The sequence below is a fragment of the Euleptes europaea genome, chromosome 2 (assembly GCF_029931775.1).
Source record: "Euleptes europaea isolate rEulEur1 chromosome 2, rEulEur1.hap1, whole genome shotgun sequence".
Classification (NCBI taxonomy): domain Eukaryota; kingdom Metazoa; phylum Chordata; class Lepidosauria; order Squamata; family Sphaerodactylidae; genus Euleptes; species Euleptes europaea.
This window is the reverse complement of record NC_079313.1, coordinates 22,151,196-22,166,648: the sequence shown is the minus strand read 5'-3', so window position 1 is coordinate 22,166,648 and position 15,453 is coordinate 22,151,196. Positions and strand designations below refer to the sequence as shown.

General features: G+C 44.3%; 2 protein-coding genes across 2 annotated transcripts in view; one reads left to right on the top strand and one right to left on the bottom strand.

Moving 5' to 3' along the window:
• Positions 1-1,205, bottom strand: part of LOC130473173 (centrosome-associated protein 350-like) — a 105,243-nt gene extending 104,038 nt beyond the window's left edge. The window contains 1 exon segment of the mRNA XM_056844702.1: positions 1,130-1,205. Within this exon segment, the coding sequence (XP_056700680.1) occupies positions 1,130-1,181 (52 nt within the window). The 5' untranslated portion in view covers positions 1,182-1,205.
• Positions 1,206-4,445: 3,240 nt separating this feature from the next.
• The window catches only part of ABL2 (ABL proto-oncogene 2, non-receptor tyrosine kinase), a 63,399-nt gene continuing 52,391 nt past the window's right edge, over positions 4,446-15,453 (top strand). Inside the window, exon 1 of the mRNA XM_056844401.1 lies at positions 4,446-4,686. Coding sequence (XP_056700379.1) covers positions 4,479-4,686 — 208 coding nt within the window. The 5' untranslated portion in view covers positions 4,446-4,478. The remainder of the gene's footprint in view (positions 4,687-15,453) is intronic.

Below are 15,453 nucleotides of genomic sequence, written 5' to 3'. Positions count from 1 at the left end.
TTTTTCTGATATGCTGTTAGCTTAATTAAAATATATATTTCGTTAACTTTAACCAGCCATTCCTCTATCTTTGGAGTTGATTTTTGTTTCCAGTGACTGGCAAACTTTTGAGTCTTAATTACTCTTAATATTTCATACACCTTGTTATATGCTAGTCTTCATCCAGCCTCAGGGAGGGGGTTCCTTTTACTTGTGGTTAATATGTAAAGTCTGATTTTCCTGTCTATGCGAGGGAACTCCTGAATAGGTAAAAATTCCTACTTTTTCTGCGGGTGGCCAGTATTACTTGCCCCTAGCTTTTGTTATCTATACAGGGGGCATCTACTTGCCTATAAGATACAATTATAATAATGACAATAATGGTAACAAAAGGGAAAGGACTGAAAATAACTGCCTGAAATATTTTATCCTTGTTTTTTACGGTGCTTCCAAATATCACTCTGATCAGCACCCAAACAGAGATCACAAAAGGTAGTACTTCATACATGAGGGGCTTCCACTTGCAGAATATCACAACTCATTATGGGTGTACTACCTCCCATGGAAATCCATTTAGTCTGTCTGAAACATACACTGTCCTTCCAACCCCATTCTGCAAATGCATAGATGTTGTGGTGACTGGCAGTCCAGTTCAGAGCGCTAATTGCCCATCAATCCATTACTGGGGAATGATTCTTGAATCTACGAGCCAGTTTACACATTATGCAAACTGGGTGTGGAATTGCTACCCTGTTTAACAATGGATTGTCAATACTCCTCATTTCCTGCATGTTCAGTGCCAATTTGGATCAGCACTAAGACACCTGTGGAAAAAGTGTTTCAGCCCCGCCCCCCAATAATTCAGGGGTGTTCTTTGACCAGTTGGGAAAACCCACATCATCCCATGGTACATGCAGGGTTCCCCAAGAGGCCAAACAGCACCCCTTGGACTATTTCAGGTTGAGAAAACAGCACAGGGAAAGACTACAGACCTTCCTTACATATGCTGTAGTTCCAATCTGATCAAAGCATCACACATGCAGGAACTGAGGAAACCCCACAACTCATGTATGTTACAGAGGCTGGGAACCCTAGACACAAGCTGTGTCCTCTATAATGTGTGAATTGAACCATTTAATACTGTAAATACCTCTTTTACTTATTTTCCTGGTAGTACTGGCATATGGTTTCTTGGCATCCATGACAGAGTCCAATGCAGTCGTGCTGGCAGGAGCTACTCTTCCAATTTGCTTTCTGTGTTGCAGCTGTGGTTTGTATATGTATATTAAAAGCAACTCATAAGAAACAAATATTAAAAACCTGCCTTGCATTCATAAAGAGACAGCAGATAAACTACAGCTTTACAAATTGGGTGATTTGTGTTGGAAAATCTGCCCTTCCTAACAATGTCACCTGCCTACACATTAAGGGGGGGACCGACCACAGAGAGTCAGATAGATAGACAGGACTCGGGAGGTATCTGTAGTTACACCTCACCCTCATTTCCTGTCCCCTTTGATGTTTAGAGATGTATTGTCAGGGAAACTTCCCCCCTCTCTCTCTTTCTTTCCCTTTGCCCATCATCCAAGCAAGATTAGAGCCGGTCACTCCGCCCGTCCAGGCCTTCCCACCCCAAAGATGGAGCGGAAGGCAGATACCCTTTTATACCTAGAGAATTAGCAAGGTAGATCAGGATAGGGTACCCTTGTTTGTCCTTTCCTATCCAATGTGTATTTCAACAATAAATGTACTTTAGTTTGATTAGAGCAAACGACTGATGCTCCTTTTATTTTCGCACGTGTAGCTTCTGCTGCTGCTAAGCTTAAGGCACTCTGTTAAATACCGGAATAACCCCACGATAGATATTCCAACAATTTGTACAGGGGACAGATAAAAAAACCTGAAGCAAAATAAAATAGAGTTGGGCTGAGAACTCTTCAGCCCCCCTAGATCCCAGTTTTTATTTGCCCCTGACCATTAGCATATGTATCACTCATATCTTATATTTTTTCCTGTCTTGTTTTACTTGCCTTTTTCTCAGTTCAATTGGAAGTCCCTTAAGAAACATGAACCCATTTATTTAACAAAGCCCATGGAATTAACAGCCTAATAATCTAATAAAGACCCTGGAAAGCACTGAGTGTTTGAAACATTTCACTGCATTATTTAATTTACAGTTTTATCAAATCCTTCCTCTAAGGAGTCTGAGGCAGTGTGCATTGTTCTCCTCTATTCCACGTTGTCTTCACAGCCCTGAGAACCAAGGTAGATTAGGCTGAAGAAGAATTACTGGGCTATGATCACCCAAGCAAACTTCATGACAGAGTGGGGATTTGAAGTTGGGTGGGTGCCCAGCATCCTATCCATTATATGACTCTGGGTCTCATAATTTAATTGTTGAATAAGCATTATTATTCTTTAAAGTACTGTTTGATTTCTGTTTTATTTTGCTACATTAATGCAGCTACCCCTGAGCAATTCTCATAATTTCAGTATTATTTTTACAAGAACTCAAAGTTGGCCAATGTTGTTATCCCCACAGTGCAGAAAGGCCAAATTATAACTCTCGACCTCTCCGCTCATACTCTTAGTTTCTATGCTATAGTATCTGTAAACACTGTGAACGTAGTCATGCATATATAGAACTGAAAAGGGAAGGAGGATTATTTTGGGTCTTCTCAATGGAATAGAAACATTAAGATGTCAGGAAAACAGAAAGTAACAGCCGCAGGCTGTGAGAAGGTCTTCAAGGAGCTGCTCCTACCAGGAACATTCTTGGCCCCTTTCTTCAGTTTTCATTTTTTTAGAAAGCATAGCTTTAACCTTTTTATTTATGGAGATGAATGAAAAATATGCAACAGTATTGTCTTTAGTTATTAACTAAGAGGTAACCTGCTCACACTTGTCAGTGTCCTGGCAAGTGAGAATAGAGCGACTCAGTAAAACGGGATTTGTGACTAACATTTGCTGGATTGTATCCTAAATGTTGAGTTCCCAGAAGTGTCTATTGTTTGTAAAGCAATCATGGCAAAATGAGTACCTATTTGTTGAAATTTTATCAGTAATACTGGGGTATACTGTGCCTTAATCAATATTACAGATAGGCCTGTGTGACTTAGGAAGACACACAGAAATATCAAGCTGTGTGAGAGCAGTTTGTCACCTGTGATTAAGCATTTGTCCCAAAATGTCCCTCTCCTTGTGGAATGCACTTAGGAGGTAAGCCTAAAAAGGTCTACTCAGTAGTAAGTCCCCTTTTCTTTAATCAGGCTTACTCCCAGGAAAGTGTCTTTAGGATTGTGGCCTTGGGGGATGTCGATTTCACAGGAAATCCCACCTTCTTCAATGAAGCTTCTAGTAAGCCTTAAAAGGAAATCTGAACAGCAGCAGAAAGCTACCTGCTGTTCCATTTTTCAAAAGCCTGCCCTGCCTACCCAAACAGAAGCAGCTTCGTCTTTGTTTTGGGTTTCCATTATTATTAAAGGTTTTTAAAACCCTATATGAAAAGGATCCCCTTTTAACCAAACCAGAGCATCATAAAAAAAAGGGAGAGCTTCCTCTTAAGGGTTCCTAAGTTCGACAACTAAAGGGACGCTTATTAATAATAAACCGCTTCAAAGCAACCTGAAAAGCAAAGCAATTTCAAATCTCTGAGAGTACATTTTCAATAATAAATGAATGTATTGGTGTTTTTATCCGACAACTGAGTAAATATTTACTGTTGCTACTACTAATAATACAATTAATTTGATGCTTTTATCCTGCATTTGAGTGAATATTAATTATAACAAATGTATTGGGTTTCCCCACCACCACCCATCTCTGAATTAATATTTAACCATGTATTTTTTTTACATCTGAGTAAGCATTTTCTGTAATAAGAGTAATTAAATGTATTATGTTTTCTTACCCTACATCTGAGGGAATAACGACTGAGTGAATAATAACCACAACAGCCTTTATCGGGTTTTCCACTCCCGTGAGAGAAGATTTCTTATTAATAATCACGAAATCTACCGGCTTCTTTATACTGGAGAGTCTACCCTTGAAGGATTATTTTATTATCTGCCGCACACGTTACTTACTTCGGGATTAAAAAATAAATACAATTAGATGTTTTGTTTGTTTTCACTGTTTCTAGCCGCTGCGCGGTGGGGGAGGGGGGGCGAGCCCGCCGGAGGAGACAGCTCGCGCCAGGGTGGGCGGGGCCAAGGTGGGCGGAGGAGCAACGGACGCCCTGGGAGGATCGGAGGTGGGCGAGAGGAGCCGCTCTGTCCCCTGCCCCGGAGCTTTGTGGTTAAGATGGCGGGGGCTGAGGGGGCGAGCCCGTGAGGGCCTGGCTGGAGGAGGCGGCGGCGGCAAAAGGAGGCCGGGCAGCCCTGTGGGGAGCCGGGCTTCGCCGGGAGAAGCGGCGACCGAGGCGGCATGTGAGCGAGAGGAGAGGCAGGAGGCCGGGAGGGGGGGCGCTGGCGGGGGCCCGGGACGGGAGGAGGCCGGGGATGGGCCAGCAGGTGGGCCGTGTCGGAGAGCCGGGCGCCGCCGCCGCGCCCCAACAGCCGCCTCAGCAGCAGCAGCAGCAGCAGCCGCCTCCTTCGCAACCGAGGGGGCTCCGTGGGAGCAGCGGCGCAGCCAGGCCTGCCAGCCGGAGGCGAGAGGGGGCTGCCCCCCGAGGCGCCGAGAGTGGCTTCAATATCTTCACCCAGCACGGTAAGCGGGCGGGGAAGGAAGGAAGGAAGGAAGGAAGGAGCACGGCTTCGAGTGGGCTGCCGCCGGTATTGGGAGCCAATGGGTGTGGCACCAAAGCGGAGGCTGTGGTGGAAGTAGGGGAGGTTTCCTCCTCCTCCTCTCAAGGGGTACCGTTGGAAAAGGTGGAGGGTCGCGTGTGTGTGTGTGTGTGTGTGTGTGTGAAGTGCCCTCAAGCCGCTTCCGACTCGTGGCGACCCTATGAATCAACGCCCTCCAAAATGGCCTGTCTTTGACAGCCCGGCTCAGGTCTTAGAAAAGAGAAGGGTCCAGTAGCGCCTTAAAGACTAACCGAAATATTTTCTGGCAGGGTAGGCGCTTTCGTGAGCCACGGCTCACTTCTTCAGATACCTGATACAGACCATCTCGAGAGCAGATTTCCTGGAGAAAAGCAGCAAATAATAATGTGTAACTGAATTCATGGAGTAGTAGAAAAGGGCAAGGGTCCAGTAGCGCCTTAAAGACTAACAAAAATATTTTCTGGTAGGGTAGGAGCTTTCGTGAGCCACAGCTGTCAATCATATTAAGATATCCCATGGTAGGTAGGTAGGTAGATAGATAGATAGATATGGGCAAGAGTCCAGTAGCACCTTAAAGACTAACAGAAGTATTTTCTGGTAGGGTAGGAGCTTTCGTGAGCCACAGCTCCCTGCCAATATAAAAGGGCAAGAGTCCAGTAGCGCCTTAAAGACTAACAAGAATATTTTCTGGTAGGGTAGGAGCTTTCATGAGCCACAGCTCCCTTCCAATATAAAAGGGCAAGAGTCCAGTAACGCCTTAAAGACTAACAGAAATATTTTCTGGTAGGGTAGGAGCTTTCGTGAGCCACAGCTCCCTTCCAATATAAAAGGGCAAGAGTCCAGTAGCGCCTCAGCCACAGCTCACTTCCAATATAAAAGGGCAAGAGTCCAGTAGCGCCTCAGCCACAGCTCACTTCCAATATAAAAGGGCAAGAGTCCAGTAGCGCCTTAAAGACTAACAGAAATATTTTCTGGTAGGGTAGGAGCTTTCGTGAGCCACAGCTCCCTTCCAATATAAAAGGGCAAGAGTCCAGTAACGACTTAAAGACTAACCAAAATATTTTCTGGTAGGGTAGGAGCTTTCGTGAGCCACAGCTCACTCCCGATATAAAAGGGCAAGAGTCCAGTAGTGCCTTAAAGACTAACAGAAATATTTTCTGGTAGGGTAGGAGCTTTCGTGAGCCACAGCTCACTCCCGATATAAAAGGGCAAGAGTCCAGTAGCGCCTTAAAGACTAACCGAAATATTTTCTGGTAGGGTACCCTACCAGAAAATATTTTGGTTAGTCTTTAAGGTGCTACGGGACTCTTGCCCTTTTCTACTTCTGCAGACAGACTAACGCTGCTACCCACTGTGAATTGCTCAGGTCTTGCAAATTCAGGGCCCTGGCTTCCTTTATGGGTCAGTCCATCTCATCGGGTCTTCCTCTTTTCCTGCTGCCCTCAGTTTTTCCTAGCATTTCTTTTCTAGTGACTCTTGCCTTCTTATAATGGGACCAAAATACGATAGCCTCGGTTTAGTCATTTTAGCTTCTATGGTCATTTTAGCTTCTAGAGTCACCCGTACTTGGGAGCAAAGGAATGGCCTTATTGGATTGTAGGAAGGTCCATCTGGGTACGCATCCTGTTTCCAGCAGTAATTAAAGTGTGAAGGGGATAGGTTCTTAGTGTTGTATTTTAAATCTCGTTTTTCCTCCAAGGAGCTCTGTATGATATACATTAGGGGCATCAAACATACAGCCCGTTGGCTCTGTCTGGCCCCTTGAGAGCTCTTATCTGGCCTGTGAACTAGCCAAGGTAGCCGCCCCACCTCTGATCTGGGCTGGCGAGCCCGCTGTGGGGTAACCAGTCCCAATGACGAGGCATGGCCTAACCAAGTGACATTTATGTCATCTCCAGCTCTCAGAACAAATGGGTTCGACACCCCTGATATACATGGTTATCTCCTCTTTCTAATCTTCCAACAACCCTGTGAGGTAGATTAAAGAATGACTGGCCTAATGCTTAAGTTTCATGGCAGAGTGAGGATTTGGTCTGGCTGGTCTCGGTTTAGAACTCTTAATAGCTACACTGCATTGGCTGTGCTTAAGAACATACAGACTTTACATACAGGCTTTACTCTGTTCTGGTTAGACCTCACCTAGAGTATTGCTTTCAGTTTTGAGCACCACAATTTAAGAAAGATGTAGACAAGCTGGAATGTGTCCAGAGGAGGGCAACAAAGATGGTGAGGGGTCTGGAGACCAAATCATATAAGGAAAGGTTGAAGGAGTATGTTTAGCTTGAAGAGGAGAAGACTGAGAGGAGATGATAACCATCTTCAAGCACTTGAAGGGCTGTCACATAGAGGAGGGTGCCGAGTTGTTTTCTGTTGCCCCAGAAGGTCGGACCAGAACCAACGGGTTGAAATTAAATCAAAAGAGTTTCCGTCTAGACATTAGGAAGAGTTTTCTAACAGTTAGAGCGTTTCCTCAGTGGAACAGGCTTCCTCGGGAGTTGGTAAGCTCTCCTTCCCTGGAGGTTTTTAAGAAGAGGTTAGATGGCCATCTGTCAGCAATGCTGATTCTATATCCTTAAGCAGATGATGAGAGGGAACGCATCTTGGTCATCTTCTGAGCATGTAGTGGGGGTCACTGGGGGTGTGGGGGGAGGGTAGTTGTAAATTGTGCAGGGGGTTGGACTAGATGACCCTGGTGGTCCCTTCCAACTCTATGATTCGCCTTTTCAGATCAGGTCAACAGGCCATGTCTACTAATTTAGTGGTCCCCCCTACTCTTCCACCAAAGAGCTCACAGTGGCATGCATAGTTTTCCTTCATTTTATTTTCCCAACCACTCTGTGAGGCAGGTCAGACTGAGAGGATGGTTGGCCTGAGTTCACTCCTTGTGCTTCTATGGCCAGAGGGGGTACTTGAACCTGAGTCTAGTCTGACAGGCTTAACACAGGCTCTCCCATCTAATCCAGCATTGCCTCTGGGAGAGTATACAAGCAAGGCATGAAGATTACATACTCCCTCTCTGACTGTTCTAAGCGTCTGATAATCGCAGTGATACTGTTCCTAGGCTCGGAGTTCCAGTTTTGACTGTTGTGGCCAATAGCTGTCAAACTTAAGTCATCTTAAGCTAGTGGCCCTTACTGCATTACTTTAGATTATTATCTATTTCAGTGACTTCAACATGCTTCTGGCCATAAATGGGCTCTGACTCTTGGTTTGTTTGTTTTTTACTTGCAAAATATAAATATGGCTGCTGGTGTAGAATTCTGAGCTCATGTGATTATTCCTTTGGGAATGCCTTTATCTGTGGCTGATATGCTGGTTCTTACACAAGTGGCCATTTTTATAAGTGACTGAATGGGCCTGTTTAGTAGAACGTCAAGTGCAACAAGTGTTCTAAAAATGTATAATTTTGTTTACATTTTAAGTATCTCCAAGTGGCATCGCTGCTCATCTTCCTCTTATCCTTTCCTGGCTCTGTCGCTATCTGTTGGTGTCTCTTGTCTCTTGTCTCAGGGGAGAGGCCATGGCTCAGTGATAGAGCTTCTGCTTGACATGCAGAATGTCCCAGGATCAATCCCTGGCATCTACCATTTAAAAAGATCAGGCAGTAAGCGATGTGAAAGACCTCACCTTGAGACCTTGGAGAGCAGCTGCCACTCTGAGTAGATAATACTGGTCTGATTCATTAGAGGCAGCTTCATATGTTCATATGATCCCCTAGTGCTGCTTTATTGGCATGATAAAGGTATGTTATTGTTGCTATGTATAAATCCCCATTGTAATAGCACATCAGGAAGTGCAGTTCTTGTCAGGCTTCCTGTGTGATGCGTATTCTAGAGCTCCTTGTGGCCGTTGTCCATCCCTATTCCTTTTTGGCATCCTTGAGAGGCATCATGATGCCAGCTTTGTTCTTCTCAAATTAATGCTCTATTGACCTTTACTGGCAGGGTGGTAGGAAGAAGTGAATGCTACGTTTGAGAGATAGTGGCATCTCTTGAGAGAGTATCAGCATCTTTAGCTGGGAGACTTTGGGTAGGTCAATAAGAAATGCAGTGCTATTTGGAAAAATTCAGAACACTTTATCAGATTTCTGTCAGCATTGGTTTTTTTTTTTTATTATCTCCCGATAAGTCTCTTTGTAGCTGTTGGCAACTCTGCAAAGTTGTCTCCCAAAATCAGAGGCAATTAATCCTTCATCACTGTTGGAAGGCAGACCACTTTCATTTAAGGTTTTCATAGAAAGCCCAACCAGGCAACCATCAGCACTGGGGTGGGGGTTGGTAGGCTGGTGGGAAATACCTGATGAAGGTGAGCTGTGTAGTTATCCCTAGGATGATCACTGGCTGCTGTAGGCAAATATAGCAGACTTCTTACATTATAGTAGTAGTTTTAAAGCCTCCTTTCAAGGAACCTGTTCCATGCTGTTATAGGGGATAACCTAAGCTTTTACAGAGTGCTAGCCAGACTCCATAAGTTCTGCTGTTCATGCATGAAATGATAATATATCCTGAAACATACCAAACCTGTGGTTGTGGCTGTGCATCAGAAGGGAAGGTGGGGAAAGCTTTGTGAAAAGCTTAGGGAGGTTTGCTCACTATGACTGATGTTCTCATTGAGGAAACCTTTTATAAACTTTTGAGCAACTCCAGAATTCCCTAGAACAGTGGTGGCGAATCTATGGCACTCGTGCCAGAGGGGGCACTCAGAGCCCTCTCTGTGGGCATGCGCGCCATCGCCCCAGCACAGAGTTTGCCTGAGCTTGTTACTAGAAAGCCAGAGGGACGTGGGGCTGGGCTGCTCCCCTCCCCTCTCCACGCGCGCCTGAGGGCATTTCTCACATCACCCGCCCCTCTGCCCAGCAGCCCAATGGTAACACTTCCTCCCCCCCCGTCACATGCGGCAGGGCGACTCACATGCCGGGCGGCTCACATGTGGCGTGAGGGTGCGGCGCGAACGGCAGCCTGTTGAGTCTGTGGCAAAGGTGATTCCCATGGTGGGATTGGAGAGGAGCTAGGTTGGAGGGGAGCATAGCTCACAGTGTGGCATAGCTGGAGGGGAGCAGAGTGCTCGGGCCACAACGCGGGCTTTGCGGCGCCTCCCACCTTCCAGTGAAATCCCTTACTAAAAGAGGCACACCCACTTACCCAGCATGTAATTAACCAGCGGAACGCCTTGCCACAGGATGTGGTGATGGCATCTAGCCTAGATGCCTTTAAGAGGGGACTGGATAAATTTCTGGACAAAAAGTCCATCACGGGTTACTAGTCACTAACAGATGACCGGAGTGCTGCATGTGTTGCACTCAAACTTACAAAACTTACATTAGTTAGAATGGATACTAGTCATGCTGCATACCTATTCTCTCTAGTATCAGAGGAGCATGCCTATTATATTGGGTGAGGTGGAACACAGGCAGGATGGTGCTGCTGCAGTCATCTTGTTTGTGGCTTCCTAGAGACACCTGGTTGGCCACTGTGTGAACAGACTGCTGGACTTGATGGGCCTTGGTCTGATCCAGCAGGGCCTTTCTTATGTTCAATTATGAGCCAAGGTTAGACAAATTATCAGCATGCATACAAAGGCAAAAATCACATTAATTGTTCAAAAGCATGCCAAATGTAAACTTTTACCTTTCAATAAAAAGTTATTTGAATCATTGAAAGCTCTGTTATTGTGTTTTTCTTTTAAGACAAAAGATGTTAATGTATGAATTGTTTTTTCTAAATTAACACCTCAGTATTCAGGTTAAATTGCCGTGTTGGCACTTTGTGATAAATAAGTGGGTTTTGGGTTGCGGTTTGGGCACTCAATCTCTAAAAGGTTTGCCATCACTGCCCTAGAACATAGTTTTGAATATTACTGGGTGAGGATGACGTAGCTAACACTGGATTTGAAAAAAGTGTAGATCCACAGGTTATCAATTGGTACTCTCTTATCATGGGTTTTGTTATCTTTTGCTACCATGTATATAAAAAGCATGTCTTGTCAAAATGCCTTTCATCATTGGGGTTAAATCCTAAATATTTATCTAAAGCTCAACCATCCTGAAGGCTGTGGGAAGATGAAAACTTCAAACACAGACAGCCCATTCCTAAGGGGTGTGTGTGTGTGTTACAACAGTGGCCACGAGTGATGCTGCCACACCACCTCCTCAGAGACATCTTAGCTACGCCGCTATGGGAAGGGGCGTTCCTGGGACGAAAGGGGTTAGGAAGCTGTCTAAAGGCAGCTCCGCCCCTGGGAACACCTCCTAGGATGCTGGTGCAGGGACTTGCGCCTCTGGAATGCTGCCAAGAGTCAGTGCCTGTGCCTGAGCTGCAGCATGGTGTCCCAGTGCCAGCATGGATGCCACCCGTGACGGCATAAGTGACCCTTATCATGGATTAAATGGGCACTTAACGCCGGCACAGGGTCACACTGGCTCCTAAAGAACTTCTCCCCCCCCCTTTTCAGGACTGCAGCCTTAATTACAGTTTTTGACAAATTGGTCAGATCATCTCTTGTTTAATTTGTTCTCCTAAAGCTGGCTTAAACCAACCTTGCTGAGCAAGTTTCATTCTTGGGCCTGGGCAGAAGGCAGCAGTTGTCACCAAAAGTATTTCTCTGCACCTTTCTGTCTGGGCTTGGTGAAAAGATGTTGTCTTTAAGAGGGTTGTGTTAATCTGGTTTTGTAGGTTGTGAATAATTCTTCTCTAATGGACTATACACTTAATTGTGTTTGCCCTTAGCCTATAATGTAATTTGGCCAGATTAGACTTCCCTCATTGCTGTCCTTATATGTACTTAGCTTTAATGCGTCACACAGAGCTATCTAGTGTTGCTGCAACATATAGTCATGATACCATCCTTGAGACATCAACCAAGGTTGGGGATCCACTTTATGTGAAGTAAAAGACAGCCTTAGCTTGCTTTGAAGGAGAAACCAGAAAGTTATTGAAGGCTGCAGAAGTTCTAAGGCAGCCTGTCAGTGGTGGAGGCCTTTACATGATCCTAAGATAGCAACTGTTTTTCTCTCTTCAACCTTGAATTTAACTCATTCCAGGTTGTTAACATAGTGAAATGGAAGCCAAATATAAGGAACGGAGCTCCTGAATAATCAGGATACCTTTCCTTTTGTTCATCCTAGGTGACAGAGGTCCCCCTCATGTGACATGACATTCTTAAGTGTACACCCAGATATGTAAAGAATGAATGTGGCAAGCAAAGTAAGGATCTGTAGTGGGATGGAATCAGCAAAAATTATCCTAAAAGTTCTCCAAGTGGAGGCCACTTCCATCAATATAAAATACTATTAGAATACAAGCAAGTATTTATATCTGCAGAAATAAGCTATAACATCACCTCAGGGAAATTCTGACGCTGCTGGAATTGGCCCTTCAGCCTGGTTCATCTTGGCTAAAGCTAGAGGCTAGAACTTTCTTCAGTTGGAAGGGAACCTGTAGTAATGAATACTGCCCATACAGTACCCTCGCATTTAAACAGTTTTAATTGTGCTGGGCAAGAATCCAAGCTTTGAATGCCTTTAGAGAACCAGAAAATCAGATACCCTGACAAGAGAATTCCCCTTCCCCCCCCCACACTTGCTTTGTTGTCTTGAACCACTTCCCTTATTTTTGCTCTCTACTGGTGTTCGAACAGTTTCTTTGACTTCAGGTATCTTGTTCTCCTCCTCCCGAGAGGATTCTTATTTTAGATTGCAGCACACATAATTAATACACCCACCTTTTCATTCTAAAATGGAACCTTGTGAAGAGCATTTTATCTTTTCTATTTGATGCAAACAATTGAAGACAGAAACTTTTTTCATTTCTTGCGCAATCCAGTGATGAGCGTAGAACAACAAGAAGGCCCTTTGCACCAGCGGTAACTTGTATAGTGGAGTTTCGTCCCTCTCCCAAGCCACCGTAGAAAGGGAGAAGATTAGACATCAAGGCCAGGACTTTAGATGGCTGCATCTGAAATTAGAGGGTGGGGGAGTTTTCAACTCAGGCTTTCTGAAGGTAATGATGTGAGCTGGGGAAGGTGCAACCTACAGGGCACAGGTGTGTTGACCATGCAAAGGAGGAGACCCAGTTCCTAATACAGCATGGTGTAGTGGTTAAGAGTAGTGGTTTGGAGTGGTGGGCTCTAATCTGGAGAACCGGGTTTGATTCCCCACTCTTCCACATGAGCGGTGGACACTAATCTGGTTAACCGGGTTGGTTTCCCCACCCCTACACATGAAGCCAGCTGGGTGGCCTTGGGCTAGTCACAGTTCTCTGAACTCTCTCAGCCACACCTACCTCACAGGGTGTGTTGTGTGGAGGGGAAGGGAAGGTGATTGTAACCCGGTTTGATTCTTCCTTAAGTGATAGAGAAAGTCGACATATAAAAACCAATTCTTCTTTTTTTTCTGATTTTATACTAGGCTTTGTCAGAACTCAGCAGCTTTTTCCTGCCATCCAATAGTTCATATTGCACATTCCTATTCCCTTCTGTACATGAAGAGGGCTCTGACGCCTGTGTGTACACAGCTTACTAGGCTAGATCAGGTTAATTAAGTTCCCCTGCCTTGGACAAGGTCCATTAATTATAGTTAACAGATCCCGGTCTCCGATCCTGAGGCTCCCACTTCAAGCGCTAATGACTCTGGGTGAGTTTAGAGCTAAGCTCCTGCCCTCCAAAGGAATTTTCACAGGCATGATGGTCTGCTAGTTACACTGCAATATTTATTATTCATTATATCCACTTTCTGTATTTTGTCACGGAACTCAAGGTAACAGACTTGGAGCTCCCATGTAGGCGCTGAACAGTCCTCCTTAGTTTCAGTAAAACTGTTGTATCATATGCTTTCGGAATACACCCTTGGACATTTTACTCCCATTAACTACTATTGATAAGGTGCTATGTGGATGAAAACTCAAACACAATAGAACACTGATTGCGTTGGCACAATAGGATGATTTCTCAAATGTGAGTCCTTTTTAAATAGCAAATCGGGGGGTGTATTGCTGGACAATCTGTCTTTACTACTTATCTTGAAAAGTAGGTAAGTAGGGTATTGTATATTTCATAGAGAACTGAGTGCATACAAGCGCTTGAATATATTCTGCACAAAACAGTCTTGTGTTAGTAGCATTTGCTCTTGCTGGCTGGTAAATGTAAACAACAAACATACATTTTCTGTTAGCGTCTCCCCACATGTGCAATAAAGATTCTTGCCCCGAGTGTTGTAGACTGAACACTTATAAACCACTTTGAAGATGAAGTGCGTGTTAATTGGTATAAATTAGTAGTTAGTACATAAGCAAGATAATGAGTCTCTATTGTGGCTGTTTCTACAGAAACTGTCTTTGGTAATGGGCCTGTTGGGGACTAGTACTTTTTGCAAGCTTTTGGTAGAGCAGGAAAAATTCTATGTCTCTTTCAGAAAGGGAAATTTAGCAGTGCTTGTTTATGTGAGAAAGTCAAGCAAGCTTAGCTATGAAGGCCTCCAAAATGGAGTATATGGTAGAGTCAACTGTAATTACCCTTTTTACATTAGAACAAAGAGAGGGAGTATGAAACACATAGAAGCATACTGGATCAGCCCAGCAAGTGCATATTCTAGCAAGACTCAAAATATGGTAAGATTTCTGTATGTGCGTGTGTAGGGGGGGTGCGCTTTCTGAATGGGGTGGTTGATGTGGTACTAATCATATTGGCAATAGGCTGCGGTGGCCCTTGTTAATCTGTAGCACCACAATTTGTTTTGGTGGTAAGACACAGTAAAATTTTGCAGGGTAAATACCCTTAAGAAATAACTGCTTTAAGTTAATGCTAGTTCACATTTGAACTTCTCTCTTAAGGAGGATAAAAGACCTTTAAATTCAGTTTTCATGTTTGAACTCTGCAGTCTGAACCTATACGTGTGGACTTGAAAGTAAGCTTACATAGACTAGGGCTCCGGTTGTATGTTTACAGGGCTGTATAAATGATGAGAGGTAAGGTTAGCTTTTTCTGTCCTTTAAAATTTAAAATGTTGAGAGCTGTCCAAGTTAAAAATTCCTCCAATTTCTGTCTTCCTGAAAAAGCACCTGTGTACTTCCCTTTGTAAAAAGGAAGACTAACAAACTGTAAAATAAGCTATTGACACGTCAGACTTGTAAGGCTGCAGGAGCTGGTGTAGCAAGGTGAGTAGGAGGCTGGGTTATGAGTCAGGAAGTCCCTAGTTGGAGTTCTCACTTATGAGCCTGTCAGGTGACTGGAGGCAAAGTGCTCTCTCCTGGCCTCAGCTCCACCACCAAGTCTGTAAAGTGGAGACAGTACTTCTGAACTACCTCACAATATAGTTGTAAAGACTCCAGTAAGCTGATGTATATGAAGTGTTTTGTATCTTCTCCAAGGTTGGGAAAGGGCAGGATAAAAATCAAATAAATAAAGTACTATATTTCATGGCTACCCTTCATGGGATCAGAAAATCTGTAGTTTGCAGGTTCTCTTTTCATTGTAGAGGTATGAAAAGCTCCTGTGGATTCATGGCTTCCACTGGTCAGCAGTATATTGAAAGTTGGCTCAGACAATTTGCTGATATTACTGAAGCCACCCCTAGATGATCTTTATACCCATGATACACTGCCAGGGGCTGTACTAATTTCTTTTTTGGTTTGCTGTATGATTGGGTCCTGGTGGGTAACAGTTCTTTAAGGCAGGTTAGACTTCACTAAAATATTAGTACGCCACACTAAAATCTCCC